The following is a 15,165-nucleotide window of genomic DNA, read 5'->3' as shown; positions in this document are numbered from 1 at the left end:
AACATGGTGTGCTGGCACTGCAAGGCAGATGATTAGCCTAGTGAGCTGCGGCACCGGCCAAGCAAGGATGAATTTAACCTCAGACCTCAGCTGGCTGCAGCCAGAGAAAGAAAAATGGAAGCAAACAAATCACCATGTCTCTGATGCCTGCGTGGTGTTGGGATGAGAGAGGGGAGAAACTTGCCCCTGTCTCTGTTGGCCCTTCACAAGGGCAGGTGCCAATTCAGCACCCCTATGACTACACCCAGGACCCTGGGCGAGCTGAGAGGCAATAGCAGATAAATGGCAGCGATGTTGCTTCAGGCTGCAGAGGAGAGACCTTTATGGGTTCCCAGGGCTTGCCAAGCCCTGTCACAGGCAGCATCTCTATTCCATAGACACAGCCTATTTCCTGGCTCCCAGCCCATTAGGAGCTATGGCACCATTTCCATGGCACTGGAGTGAGATGGGAAGGTAGAAGAGGCTGATATGATTAAGAGTGGGATAGCCCGACAGCTATAGCCCAAGGCTAGCCCTCCTCATCCTGCATCCCAGCATTAACCAGATGTCTCTGTCTGTGAGCAGGTGGCCCACGATGACCTAAACTTTTCTCCCTGCTACCTGCCCCTGGGAAGCTCATCATCACTCACTGCAGAGGCCAGGGTTGCCCCTTTGTTCCATTCTACCCACACACGGGAAAGCTACAAGCAAACGAGGGCAGGCCCTTGAGCCCACATCCCAGGAGCCAGCAGCCCTTAGCCGGGGAAGGGCATTAAAATGCCACTGAGTCACAGCTGTGATACTGCTTTGTGTCAATGTTCTCTGAGCGACAGAGACCTGCAGGGGAGAGAGAAGGGCCGAGCTTGCCTGCTGATTCTAAGGCAGGGGAGACAGAAAACCACAATAAACCTGGAAGAGAACCCCTGTGGGGAAGCGGGGCTCCAAGCCAGCCACCCACTAGTGTGTTAGGCCTTTGTTCCTCCCTTACAGAGCTTGCAATGTGCATCAGAGCTTAGGCACTTTCCCAAGGACACAGGGCAAGTGGCAGGGGCAGAGCTGTGATTCCAGTTGTCTGTTCCCCAACTCTGGGCTCTTAATGCTGGAATTGCATATGGGTGAAGATCCATTTGTGGGTATGCCTGTGACCTTGACCTTGAATGTGACACTGGAGCCACTTGGCTAGGCTCTTGGACGAACTCTAGGTCATCACCATAAAGGAGCAACACAGTAACTTAAGCGCTCGGGAGCTTGCCCATTGCGGTCCTTCTCTGCTCCCTGTCTCTGGCTGGCACTGCAGTGGAAGGTGCTCTGGCTCTAAGTGGCACAAACCCAGGCTTCTCACCCCTCTCTGTGCCCCTCCAGGCACTCTGAGCCTTGCACAGAGTTAATTATTAACTACCAGCATCTGATGGAGCCCTGGGACAGGGACATGAGAAACAGTTGCCCCCCGGTGGCCCAAAGAGTTTTACAGCCACCCTCTGTGCACAGTGATGGTGAGGGGGCTCAGTTAGCATGGGGAAGAAAATCAGCCAGAGACTCAAAGGGCTGAGGCCAGGGCTCAATGAGGCATGCAGATAACACTCACCCCCTCGCCCAGGGGAGTTGCTGACTGAGTTAGGTGCATAAGAAAGAATGCCAGCTTCATTTATCTTCCTGGCTGCGACCCGCCTGGAGGAAGGATGAGCAGATTAAAAAGCACGATACATTCACAGGCTCATTTAATCTCAGCACTGGTGGGTCAGCTCTCCGACCTCCTCGCTCTCAGCCCTTGTAGGACTATGTCATGCCTTCATGATGGTACCCTACTGAGAAGCATGTGGGCCTTGGCCAGGGAGCACCAGGGTCACCCTCAAGGCCAAGGCCTTTGCTGTGGATGAGAATGGGCTGGCTCATGTGCTTCTTCCTTGGCTACTGACCATACTCTTATCCCCAGGCAGCTCTCAGAAAAGGCCAAGAGGCAGCCCAAGTTATCTAAACCTAGACCAGCAGTTCCTCAGATATATTCTCTTGAATATAGTTTCCGCTGACCACTAACAATTATTCCTAGAGAGAAATCCAAGCAGTACCTGTGTGGTTAATGCAGACTCTCTCAGAACCTTTTAGAAGCTAACACACTGCATGAATTTCCAAGAAGGGGCTATGCAAGCTGCACTTGTCCAGTGTCCTAGAAAACCTGTTTCTACAGAGGACACAGCCAGCCTGTCCATCCTCAGAGCACACGCTGGGGAACAGCAGCTGCTGGGAATGCAACACGTGGGACATGCGGTCTTGATCACCTCTTGTCACAGCAGAGGTGTGCTCATCAGATCGCTCAGGGTGTCCTAAAAGCAAGTCACTGCGTGTCGCGAAGCATATGGGCTGTGAATGAGATCAGCAGCGGCCCCCACCAGCTGGGGCATTTTCATTGCTGCTCTGTGGCCCGGCAGTCACAGCCACCCCTGCCCACCTCTAGCCACCCCCTGCAGGCACTCACACTCCAGTGAGACGTCTGGCTACACAAGCCCCATCTCCCCTGTATTCAGAGGAGACAGAAAGGCTGTCTCAATGTTTATAAAGTGTTTTCTCCAAGGGTGGCAAGTAGACAGTGTGGGGACCATGACTCCCTTGGTCCCAGCCCAACACAGGTGTTTCCCATTGATCACAGCTCTCTTTCCCCAGTCTGGGGGCAGAGCCATAGCCTGGTGAACCTGGTAATCCAGGCTCTCTGACAACTGAGCAAAACTGGCACATGACATAAAGTCTATTCTCTGTCCTCAGATGTGGCCATGTCTGAGACAGGGGAGCTGCAGGACAGGCGTGTCCATATGTGGCCAGTGGTGATGATGGCACTGGCTGACACCAAGGAGACCTCAGGGAGGTCCTTGGAGGGGCAGAGGGAATGGCACACAGTTCAGAAGCAGGGAGTCAGGTGACGTCACGACCAGGGTCTCTTCTGGGCTGTGTGTTTCAGAGGAAGCTCTTCCTCGCTGGCAGGAAACAACATTTGAGCTCCTCACATACATTCTGGGATGGTCGGTCAGCAGGGTCCCCTTCACAGCCAAGGGCAATGCACCCATTCATTCATGCCAGTGCTCCCATCCATTGATCCAACAAGTATAGATTAGATGCCTACTGGGAGACAGTAGTCCCCTCCCCAGAGAGGGCACTAGGGAGACAGGAGATATTGTCCCATTTTATGAATTGGGACATTCTCCACCAATGGAGCAACTGGCCTCAGGTCATTGGCCAGGGGAGAGAGACTGATGCAGAGGGAGGTGGTGCAAGCATGGGAAAGCGACAGATAGAACCTGACACTCTGCATTCCTTGCTCCATACTCCTGTGGGAAATGTGTCCTGGGGGTTAGACCCTGCCTCTCTCGGCTTACAAATTATCATTAGATGTAAAGAGTGCTAGAAGAATAGAGATGGGCAGCGTTAGCAGGAAAGCCTCATAGGGACGTTGAGATGAGCAGTGAGGAGCTGCAGCGGCTGCACCAGCCGTGTCACAGGTGCTGTCTCTGGATCCCAGTGAGAGACATCTCTCCGGGCAGGCCTCAGCCTCTGCATTAGTGGATGGAGGAGGCTGGACTTCAGCAGGGTCTTCCAGGCCCGACTCCACCCACTGACCTCCTTAGACTTATGTCCGTTCCAAGTCAGTTCTCCCTTTCAGGGGCAAGGGTGCCCTTCAGCAATGTCCTCCTTCTTTTGCACAGAGACAGAGGTTTATCTAGGCACATGGTGGTCCAGCTAGAACACCCTGGCCTTGGTGGGGCCATGGGACTACGGCCAGACTCGTGGGCAGTGAGAGGAAATGGTCCGTGCCCCCGACACGGATGAATGAGGGTGCCCTGGCCTCTTTCTCCCGCACTTGGGAGAGAAGGGGTTTGGGAGGAGCTGGTTTTGGACTCCCAGATGGCAGCTCTGAGCTGAGGAAGGCAGAGCCACCCAGGAGCCCTGGATCTCCTGTGTCCCCGAGGGAGCGGTGACCTCTATCTTGTTTAAGCGCCTGTTATTTGGAGTGGGCTTCACCATAGTGGTTCTGCTTGTACATTACAAAGAAACCCCTTTCAGGGCAAACTCCCCTCCAGAGTCTACCAGTGGGGCAGTCAGCTCCTCCTCTCTGGGGTTGAATCTTGCAGCCACGCTGACATCCTGACCTGAGTCAGCTCAAGGACAGTGTGTCTCAGGTATGTTCCTCGGGCGGGTGGGGCGTGGGTGCCAGGAACTCTGGACAGACAGGGGACCCGAGGCTGGCTGTGGTGGGTACCACGGGACTGCACGTGATAAAGGCTCTTGGCAGCTTTGCTGGGGGCCTTTGTGCTGGCACCCGGGTAGAGGGAGAAGAACACTGAGCCGAGTCCAGTGCAGAGACACCAGGCCTGTGGCCGGCCTTACCTGCTCAGCCCCGGTCACCGTGTAGGCATGCTGATCCACCAGCCCATTCTCCATCACCAGGGCCTCATCTGTTGGCTGCAGGGGAGAAAGCAAGGTAAGCTTCTCACAGATGTGGAAGCACTCAATTCAGAGAGGGGCAGAGCCAGTTGGGTCCCCCCAGCTCACTGGGGAAGGTGCCGGTGCCTAGAATTCTCTTCTCGAGAGGTGGAGTAGGAAGGCCATTGGGTGTGGAGGTTCCAGGTAAGTCCAGCCCCAGGAGACCACCCATGGCTGAAGGGACCCCACAGAGACCTGAGACCCTGTGCTGCTTGCCAGGCCAACCACTGGCAATCAGGGAGACACTGCACAGAGTGTGCCTGCTGGGCCATTTACAAGGGCCAGGAATCTCCCTCCTTGTGCTGTAACTGGGTTCTGAGTGCATCCTGGGTTTCCAGTGGCATTTGGGGTCAGGAACATGTGAATCAAGGACCACGTGCTTAAAGAGTGTGAGAACGGTCCCCATGCACAGGGAGCCAGGTGACTCAGACAGACTCAGATAACGCAGAGGTGTGCCTCTTTGCCCTCCCATTGGGGCCAGTGAGAATCAGAGAGCCCAGGGCTCCATGGAAACTCGAGACAAAATCCAAAGGAGCCACCTTCCCCAGTAGATGGCCACACAACCCCTCTCCCCAACAGTCACCTGGGAATCTACCGCTCCTGGTTGCAAGGAAGCAGCAAGTCCCGGCTTTGCAGCCGACTCACCCCCTTCGGCGTGGCACAGGTCATCAGGGAGCCAGTCCTGGCGGCCATCTTCACTGCCCTCACCAGGTCAGAAGGGGAAGAGTGCAGGTTGACGTTGGTGACTACTCCTCCCGTGAGGTCCACCAGGGCATCAGGGAGGTAGCCGTAGTGCAGGTGGGAATAGGATCCACGTAGCCTGGGAGGGGGAAGTCGGATTACACAGGGGGCTGCTTTTGCCGCTTTGACCGTCTCCGGGGAGGGAGGAGGCTGCACTGACTGCACGTTTCCTGGGCGAGGAACTACCGATCCACTAGGAGCACAGCCACCCCTTCCGCTCATCCAGCTGGGACTCCAGCAGTCTGCTGCCCATGCGGGGACCAGAACTTTCCTCCCTGCCTCGCTTCCTTGGCCTTCCAGAACTAGACAGTCCCACGAGCACAGCGTTGTGTGGAGGTGGGCAGTACAGGTGCTGGAGTCACAGGCCAGGGGTCGAGCCCCAGCCTCGCCACAGGCTTAGCCGTGGGACCTGGGTGAGCTGCTCGGCCTCATGGGGTTTGCTCAGCATCATGCACACCAATACTGGATGCTATTACAGTGAGCATCTGCTCTGATTGGTGGCAGTGTTAATCTCTGACTGTGTGCCAGACACCAGGCAGGGTGTATGTTCTGCCCTCCAAGGACTCCCAGTCACCAGCCCTGCCGCCTTTTGATTTTTATTTTTCAGATTCACGTATTTGTTTGAAGGTAAAAATTACACACAGAGAGGGAGAGACAGAGAGATCTTCCATCTGCTGATTCGCTCCCCAGATGGCCGCCACAGCCAGGGCGGAGTCAGACTAAAGCCAGGAGCTCCCACGTGGGTAGCAGGGGCTCACACATGTGAGCCATCTTCCTCTGCTTTTCCCAGGCCACTAACAGGCAGCTGGATCAGAACAGGAGCAGCTGGGACATGAACCAGAACCCACATGGGTTGCCGGTGTGTCACGAGCGGTAGCTTTGCCTGCTACACCACAGCAGCAGCCCTAAGAAGTGTTTTATTAAAGAAAGCCAAGGTTGCACAGGACAAAGGGACATGGCCACGGCAAGTACCTTGTGACAGATTTCTACCAACTTGTTTTAGGGCTGATTGCAGACCTTAGCGTCCTGTCTCTCCTTCCTTCTGACTCAGGTTATGGCTGGCACTAGGCTCTGATTGCAGGAGCACTGACTCAGCCGATGGCAGAGCCTCTGGTTGGCCACGCTTATGGCCTGCTGGGTCTCACTGCTCCACTTCCTTGATGCTCCTGGATTCTGGTTCCTGGTCCTCAATGCATGGTGCTGCAGTAGGCATTTAGCCTAGCAGTTAAGGTGCACGAGTTTCACATCAGAGTACAGGGATCCATACCCAGCTTCCTGCTATATACACCCTGGGCAGGGGTGAGGATTCAAGGAATTGGGTTCCTGCCACCCATGTGGGAGATTATGGCTGAGTTCTCAGCCCTGGCTTCAGCCACAGTTCAGCTCCATCACTCACACACATACACATGTACGTGTGCATTTGGAGAGTGAACCAGTACTTGGGAAATCTCTCTCTCTCCATGTGTGTGTTTCTGAAATTGGAAACCTGAGAGCTTTGCTGAGGGTACTGGAAGTTCACAAGGACTGGGGTTCTGGAACCACTCCAGAGCCTACCAGTACAACCTGCTGCTCACTGTGACAGTCCCTTCCTGGGGACACACCCAGAGGCCCTATCTGGCAGCAGCCAGAGCAGCTCTAGAAAGGCAGCCATGGGCACCATCCCCGGTTGCCACATCATAGACACTGCCTTAGGGTCTGAGCCTCCTGCAGGGTCTTGTACACACATAATTCTGCAGTGACCACAGTCAATGGGAATGACCTCCACCCCTCATGGCCCACCGGCTTCCTGCCCATGTCCTTTGGCGCCTTCTGTCTATCCACAGTTCCCATAACACCCATCGTGGAAGTAGCTGGCCTGTGGACAAGGAGCTCTCACTCTCTCCGCTGTATAAACACAAGTTCTCTGTCCTGCTGGTGCTTTGGGAGCCGGGTGACTACTCTTAGCTCCATTGGCTGACAGCAAGCACAGCACCTGAAGCGGGGAACTCTGATAGAGTCTGGTCCTCGTCCCCTGCTTCTGCCTGATATGTGGGGAGTGTGGGCCCAGCCATGATGAAGAAGAGGGAGGAGTGCAGAGATCCAGGGCAGAGGTGGCCAGCAGGGGGCAGTGCTGGATTCCAGGGCAGGGGCGGCCAGCAGGGGGCAGTGCTGGGATCCACGGCAGGGGTGGCCAGCAGGGGGCAGTGCTGGGATCTAGGGCAGGGGTGGCCAGCAGGGGGCAGTGCTGGGATCCACGGCAGGGGTGGCCAGCAGGATGCAGTACTGCAGTTGCGCTCTGCAGATTATCCGGGCAGGTGGATGTGCAGCCAACCGGGCCATCATCCCCATTCTCCTCTCAATGTTCCAACCTTGGGGGAGGGGGTTTAAAAAAATCCCCATGCAAGTTTTTCTCCCCCCACATTCAACAGACTCGGCCAATTCATGTCCACGCTCCCCAAGCAGGAGGACAACTGAGCAGGTAGGGTCCAGGTGTTCATGCAAGTGCTGCCCACACCAGTGGGGCAAAAGTACAAACCTGCAGGGGGACAGATGGGACCTCCACGTCTCCCCATGTGCCAGACACCAAGTTCCAAAGGAAGCAAACCAAGAAGCCCTTCTCAGTAGGGCAGATTGATCAAGGAATGGTGGGAAAGCACCTGACCAGCTTGGCATCAAATACTGCGTGACCCTGGGTGAGTCGGCTCACCTCCCTGAGCCCCAGAGTCTTGGGTCTTTCACAGAGGAAGGTAAGGTTCTGGGCAGCTGGAGGCCGTGCGGCTCTGCCGGGCTGTCCCGAGTTGCATTGGAGTCTCCCCTGCGTGGTGCAACTCCCTCTTGGGATAGATGGGGGACAGCTTCCAGAGAGCTGGATGGTTTTATCCCTCACTGGATTCCTTGAGGCTGGGGCATGCGGATGCCATGTCTACTTTTCCATTTCTTTTCAAGCTGAATGAGTGCTTTAGGTCAGTTGTTAACAAAATGGGGTCAACGTCATCCTTTTATTCCAGAGGCTTTCTCATTCTCCAGTGAACCACCAAGCTGTCCCCTCTCCAGAAGTGAAAAGCAGGGCCCTGAGTGATGCAGGCTGAACCCACACTGCAAAGCTAACGGCCGTGTCTGTGTCTGCTGCTTAGGAGTCAATTAACCTCCCCACACACATGCACGGGTTCAGTGACCTTGGCTGTTCTCAGGGCCTCATTCTCAAAGCCAATGGCCAGCTCTTCCTGACACTGGAAGTGGGCGTGAACTTGACACTCAAGTTGCCTCAAAGGAAAGAACCCAGGGAAAGTCTCGGGCCCCTTACTCTTGAAATTATGACTTCCGGGACAGGGACCACAGTGGCCGGCAGTGCTGTCAAAACCCCATGGGGCACAGGGCCACCCTCGCCAGGGCTGCAGCCGTGGTCAGTGTTGTTCCCAGGCAGTGAGTGGAGGCTTGGTGGATTCAGGCTGACTGCCCACGCCTGCGCCCTGTCACTGTCTGGGGGCTCAGCTTTCTCCTTATGGGAAAGCAGGGGCTGGAAACAGTGACCTGTGCAACTTCTGACTCTCTCTCTCCAAGGATGTGACTCTGTGTGGTGCTTGGCCATGATCTCTCTGCCCTGATGGGTCCTTCACAGTGCCTGCCTGCCACCCAGCCCCACTCTGAGGGAGACATTCCCTTCCACAGGCCACTGGCTCGCTAGCCTCATGGCCCTGGCCACAGCCTACTGGAACCACGGGGCTCTGACCTGAGCTTGCCCAGTCTGACTCGCTGTCTGGTACGGCAATCCCATAATGAGCACAGGCTGGGCCAGGGGGCAGCAGAATCCAGAGACACAGGGCTTCGGGGCTTTGGGGAGAGGCCATGAGGCCCCTGGCTCGGTGGGGGTCCTGCTGGGGGAAGCGGGATGCCTCGGTCCTCTTTTAATCTGCACTCTGCTGACTATGGAAAGGCTCAGCATCTCTTCATCACCTGCGTGGGTCTTTATGACAGCATCTATCCCACCCCCACATGTGCACATACGTACATACATGTACACACATGCACATACATGCGTGCACACATACCCCTGGGAGTGTCTGCCCCAACGCTATGCTCAATGCTGCGTATGAGTAAGCACTCAGTGGACATCTGTTGAACACAAGGAATCTCAGAAGTCTAGGCAATAGGTGTGGCCTGGGATGCTATAAACCCTGGAGCTTGCCAGCAGCAGCAGGTAGCGGCTGAATCCACGCCCTAGCATGACTTGTCTCACTCCGTGGCTTCGCATGAATCAGTCCCATTCCCGACGCTTCCACTTCCCACGCATCTCTGCCTCTGCTGAGACTGTGCCCGTCCTTCCAGGCCTCACTCCATGCCAGTGCTCCCTGCAGACTCAGCCTCAGCCTCACTCTGTCTGAGTCAGAAAGCCGGGACTGGTTACCACTCTGCCCTGCCATGCGACGTGAACAGGAGACTGCACGGTGCGCCTTCCTATCTGCTGGCTCTGCATCTGCCGTTTCAACTGACAGCAGATCAAAAACGGCTTCTTAAACTCCCTCTATATGGAACATGCATGGACATTTTTTTCCTTGTGATTGTTTCCTGAACAATACAGAGTAACAACTACTCATAGCATTTCCATTCTATTAGGTACCCTTAAGTAATGTAGGGATGATGTAGAGTATGAGAGAGGCGACATGTGGGTTATATTGGAACTCTATACTATTTTATACAGTGGACTTGAACCCCGGAGGATTTTGTATTCACATACACCTTGACTACGAGGAAATAACTGAATTGCATTTGGAGTCATACGCCAGCCTGGCAATAACATTGTCTCTGCATCTCTATCTGGTCACTGCAGTGCTGCCCCTTTCTTCAGTGCCTCTGGCCTCTCTCAGTGGCCCCAGTGCTGACCCTCGAGGTGGTAACTGTTCACAGAGGATGCTCAGCCAGGTGGCAAAGGCTTTGACGCCACGAGGGGGCACTGCTTACATTCGGGAGAGCCGTGGGGAGCTGCAGGGCCAACTGGCCGAGAGTGCCTGGCAGGTTGAGATGCTGGCCAGCAGGGCTGGCGTGGGAAGTCTGGGCTGAGGGCGCCATACTTACTTGGCATAGGCTTTCTCCAGCAGGCAGGGCCAGAACTCTTGGTTGCCTTGGCGAGGACGCACGAAGAGGCAGGCGTTGTCCACAACAGGCAGGCGGTCATCCACCACCACTTCCACCCAGCAGCCACACTGCCAGAACTGGAGAGAGACAGGCAGATGCCTCAGTGGAGGTGGGGCAGCTCCCGCACCCCAACTCCTGCACCCCAACACCACGGATGCACCCTCAACTCCATCTGGAAGAAAACCACACCAGTTTCACCCAGAACAAGATGCCATCCAGGCTGCTGGGCAGAAGAGAGGCATGCCTGGGTCTCTGGCAGAGGGAGGGAGTGAGCCCTGGGCCAAGGTAGCCGAGGAAAGTACAGACAGGGCGGAAGAGACTTGGGTTCTAGTTGGGCTTCGCTACTCGCTGTGGCCTAACGTGGGCATGTCCTCCGAGAGCACCGAGATGTACACATAGGGCAGACGGGGAGTGCGAGCCAACCACAGGGGGTGGGGAGGAGCAGGATGGCCATGCATAGCTGGAGACTTGAGGAAGGAGGCGGAGTATAAGCATGTAGCAAGCATCTAGGGAAGACACCCCCAGGCCATGGGGACTGTGCGGGCTTGGGGGTGGGGAGCTGGAGGCAAAATGATGCTGCCAGCTTGGGAAGAGTAAGAGTGACAGCCTCCCTGCGGCCACCTTCCGCCTGCTGGCCCTGTTGTCACAGCTGAGACACGAGACTGGATGGCGTTGCCACCACTAAGAGCACCGAAGAAGCAGGTGCCCCTCACCAGAGCAGACTGCTTTCAACCTTAGAGTGCAGCTCGGGGTGGGTCACCTGGTAGGCACTGCCCGGGAGGGCAATGCATGACAAAGCAGCCTCTTGTGCCCCTTCATTGGCCTCCCCTGCGCTGGCTTCAGGACTGGGCATCAGAAAAGAGAAAGGCAAGTCTGCGCCAGGTGGGCTGCAGAGTCCTGGGTGGATGTGGCCTCTCATGCACATGACCTTCACACAGTCACACGCCCCAGAGGCCAGGCTGTGTGTCCGGCTGAGGACACACTTCCAGAGAAGAGCTGGCGTTGTCAGCGGAGACAGCCATGGAGATGATCTCACCCTCACTAGTGAGCCATTGCTCTGAAGGAGCTCGCAGTAGAGCCGTGGACTCAACATTCTCTGGGCAGGTGCGGAGGTAGGGGAGGTTGAGGTCACAGGGACGGCATTGGGAGGGAGATCACCCAGAAGCCTGGACACAGCTCCTACAAAGTGGGGTCCTGGAAGAATCATCTGGACTTCCTGCTGAATTCTGAAGCAACGTACAGTAGACGGTGTCGTTGATGGGACTGTGCTGAATTCTGGCGTTGCCTCTTATCACCCAAACAACAGATGCTGAGCAAGACGCTTGATTCTCTGTGACTCAGCTTCTGCATCTGTCAGTTGGTTGTAAGAGTAGGAGCTGGCCCAAGGGCCACAGCAGAGTCGGCTGAGATTGTGAGGGTGAGAGTCCAGTGTTGAGAGGGGGGCCCGTGTCTTTAACAGCTGGGATGTTCAGCGCCCAGGATGCTATCTGGTGCACAGTTGGCCATCAAGAATGAGTTCATTCAGGCCCTTTTACTGTAAAGTTATTTATTGGATTGCTTTGAAGTAATGGGAAAATGATAATGTTTTATGTAGAAAGTGCTTTGCCATTCTAGTAGAATATACACAAGGAAATTAAAAAAAAAAAAGTGGGGGAGGGAGGAGGATAGGGACAGGGACAGCGACAGAGAGAGGAAGAGGGAGAGAGTCCTGGCTTGAAAGAGCACTTCCGGTGGGTTTTCCTCTAAAGGTTTCCTCCCCTCTCTTCTCCTCCCTGATAACGGGGACCAGGCTTGCTCTGTCTACACAAAGGGAGCACAGGTAAGAGTTCCATTCCAGATAGGGTGCAGTTGACCTGACTGTGGCCAAGAATGAAACTACTGACCTATGTGTCCTGGTTCCTGGCTCTGGGTGAGGAGGACTGGCATTTGAACAATGCCTATAGACTCCCAAGAACCATGCTGGTGCCGTCTTTTACCCAAGGGTCTGATAAGGCTGTCAGAAGCATTTTTGACAGACCTTTTGAGGTACTCTAGGAACTGGGTCCTTTCTGGAAACAGGGCCAGAGCACACAGGGACAAGAAGAGGTCGCAGAGGTCAGCACCATAGCCGCTTCTGCAGGACCACGTGCGGAAGAGCACAGTGTGTCCCACCTGGGCCTTAGGTTGTCCAACCACCTCCCTAACTCCCACTATGCTGGCAGCCCCGGGACAGACTCGGACACAGCTCAGCTCTGGAGCCTTTCAGCTGCTCCTGCAGTGTGGTCCTTGGACCAGCAGCAGCAGCACCTGGGCACCTGTTGGAAGATCAGGATGCACATGTTGGCACGCAGGAAGTGAGAACATGATGAAAGTGGGAGCCCAGGATAAAGGCACGGAAACCTGGCTGAGCAGGAGGCAGGTCTTCAGATTGAAAATGCTGAATTCCAGTGAGATGAGATTCTTTGCTTTTTCTTTCTTTTTATAAAAAAAGATTTATTTATTTATTTGAAAGGCAGAGAGAGAGAGAGAGAGAGAGAGAGAGAGAGAGAGAGAGGTCTTCTATCCATTGGTTCACTCCCCAAATGGCCGCAACAGCCAGGGCTGGGTCAGATTGAAGCCAAGAGCCAGGAGCTTCTTCTGGGTCTTCCATGTGGGTGCAGCGGCCTAAGCACTTGGGGCACCTGTTGCTGCTTTTGCCAGGCCATTAGCAGCTGGACTCAAACTGGCACCCATATGGGATGCCAGCACTGCAGGCAGCAGCTTTACCTGCTACACCAGAGCACCGGCCCCATGAGATGAGTTTTTAGAAGACATATATCCAGACAGAGTCTAGAGAATTTCCTGAACTACATAAAGACACACACACACACACACAAACACACACAGAGAGAGAGAGAGAGCGAGAGTGAGAGAGAGAGGGTATCTCTTACAGACACACAGCCAGGAACCCCGTGCTGAAAGTCAAGAGAACAGAGTAACTCTGGATCTCTCTTCTGCACTGTTAGATACTACAAGACAGTGGGGCAACGTTTACAGACTTCCGAGGAAAAGGAACGGGATCCCAGAATTGCACGCCTGAGTGTGACCTGTTCTCGAGGGCGAGCCAGTGAGACTTCCTGTCGTCTGAGGAGGTGATTGAAGGTCTTGCTTCTCTCCATGGAGGAGACGTTAGAGGAAAAGTGTTAAGACAAGGAGGAAAGGGAAGAAACAGTGGCGGCTAGTGACTTTTCAGTTTCTTCTTACATACTTATGTATAAGAGACACACTGATCACACTGGGAAAATGACAGCGACGGGAAAGGCTCAGCCAAGGATGGAAGGGAAATATGAGGGCAAGGTGCCAAGATGACAGCAGGAGAACATGAACTTGTGGCCAAAAGCAAGGTAAGCACAGCAGGTGGGGACCCTACGCAAGCTTTACGACACTGACAAGAAGATGGCAAGATCATAACCCCCTGACCAGCAAAGAAGAGCACAGGCAGAGGCTGGCCCGAAGGTCTGGAAGCATCAGGGATCTCCAATGAAAAGCCATGAGGGGCAGCTTTGTCTGTTTCAGAACTCGGTACAGCAAGCAGGCAAATGAGGCTGAGACAAAACAGACAGCGCAGGTGACGCCAACTGCAAGTCAGAACACGCCAGAACACGTGTTGATTCCCTACACGAAACTGACGAACAAGTGGATGGTCCACATCTCTTGTGCATCCAGGAGCCACTCACAGGAGCTGTCCTGGACGCGGCCACAAATACAAATAACTTAGTAATTTCCCCAAACGGAGACAGACATTGTATAAGTTATATTCTCTGACCATACTTTAATAAAATGAAAACCCAGCAACTGGAATATTACTCTCTGCAAACTTAATCACTTGAGAATGAAATAAACATAAAAGAAACAACCACCATGTGAAAGAAAAAAAATGAAACTAAGAACACAACATCTTAACATTGATAAAAGGAAGTCATTTATATCGAAACCAACGGCTACAGGTAAGATCTCAGAGATAAATTACAAGCCTTATATTACTGAGAAAAAACTAAGAATATTAAATGTGCAATTTCAGGAAAGAAACAAACAATAAAATTAACCAGGAGAACATAAGAGAATAAAAATAAAATTAATTATTTAGAAAAAATTTCAAAAAAATAAGAAAAGTGAAAACCAAAGTTAATTTGCTAAAAAAATTAGTTATATCAATTGGTTGGATTAAGAAAAGTGGAAAAATAAAAATCTAGCACTGTGACTGAGAAGGCAGGCTTAGCCATAGATTACAAGATGGAATGAACCCTCTGAAAATCGTACGTGGAACTCTATGGCAGTACATTTGGAAATACAGAAGAAACAGTGGAGTTTTTTTCTTGTAAAGCATAAATGTCCAGAACTCATTCAAGTAGAAATACGAGGCTCAGGCAGACCCATAGCTGAATACACTGAGAGAGTTAAAGAAATCACATTTGAAGAGTAGGTAGGCCTTCAACAATGGTCAATCTTACTTTCACAAAACAGATCATCAGGGATTAGCAACTGTTATTCAAATTACTTCATATTTAAAAAGTCATGCATAATCAGTTCATTTTTTAAAATTAGTGTAATTCAAACATGATAAATGTAACATCACTTAGAAACCAATTTCATGCATGATGTAGGTAAAAATGCTAACAGCACTCCCAGCACATTGAATCCAACAGTGTATGGAAAGAACAGAATGTCAAGAAAGTATGTTCCTAAAAGCCAGAGAAGGCAGGGTTTCCCTCTTGACCGGCATCCCACATGGGCACTGGTTCAAGTGCTCGTTGCTCCTCTTCTATTCCAGCTTCCTGCTATGGCCTGGGAAAAGCAGCAGAAGGTGGCCCACATGCTTGGGACCCTGCCACCTATGTGGGAAAC

General features: G+C 53.4%; 1 protein-coding gene across 1 annotated transcript in view; it reads right to left on the bottom strand.

Annotated features, from left to right (window-relative positions):
- Positions 1–15,165, bottom strand: part of LOC100346950 (calpain-13) — a 76,204-nt gene that overhangs the window by 27,169 nt on the left and 33,870 nt on the right. The window contains exons 5-7 of the mRNA XM_070069719.1: positions 10,243–10,379; positions 5,095–5,269; positions 4,354–4,428 (exon numbers count right to left, since the gene is read on the bottom strand). Coding sequence (XP_069925820.1) covers positions 4,354–4,428; positions 5,095–5,269; positions 10,243–10,379 — 387 coding nt within the window. The remainder of the gene's footprint in view (positions 1–4,353; positions 4,429–5,094; positions 5,270–10,242; positions 10,380–15,165) is intronic.

Source organism: Oryctolagus cuniculus, chromosome 2 (assembly GCF_964237555.1).
Source record: "Oryctolagus cuniculus chromosome 2, mOryCun1.1, whole genome shotgun sequence".
In the NCBI taxonomy this organism is placed as follows: Eukaryota; Metazoa; Chordata; class Mammalia; order Lagomorpha; family Leporidae; genus Oryctolagus; species Oryctolagus cuniculus.
The sequence above is the reverse complement of the archived record's forward strand: the minus strand, read 5'-3'. Positions and strand labels throughout refer to the sequence as shown.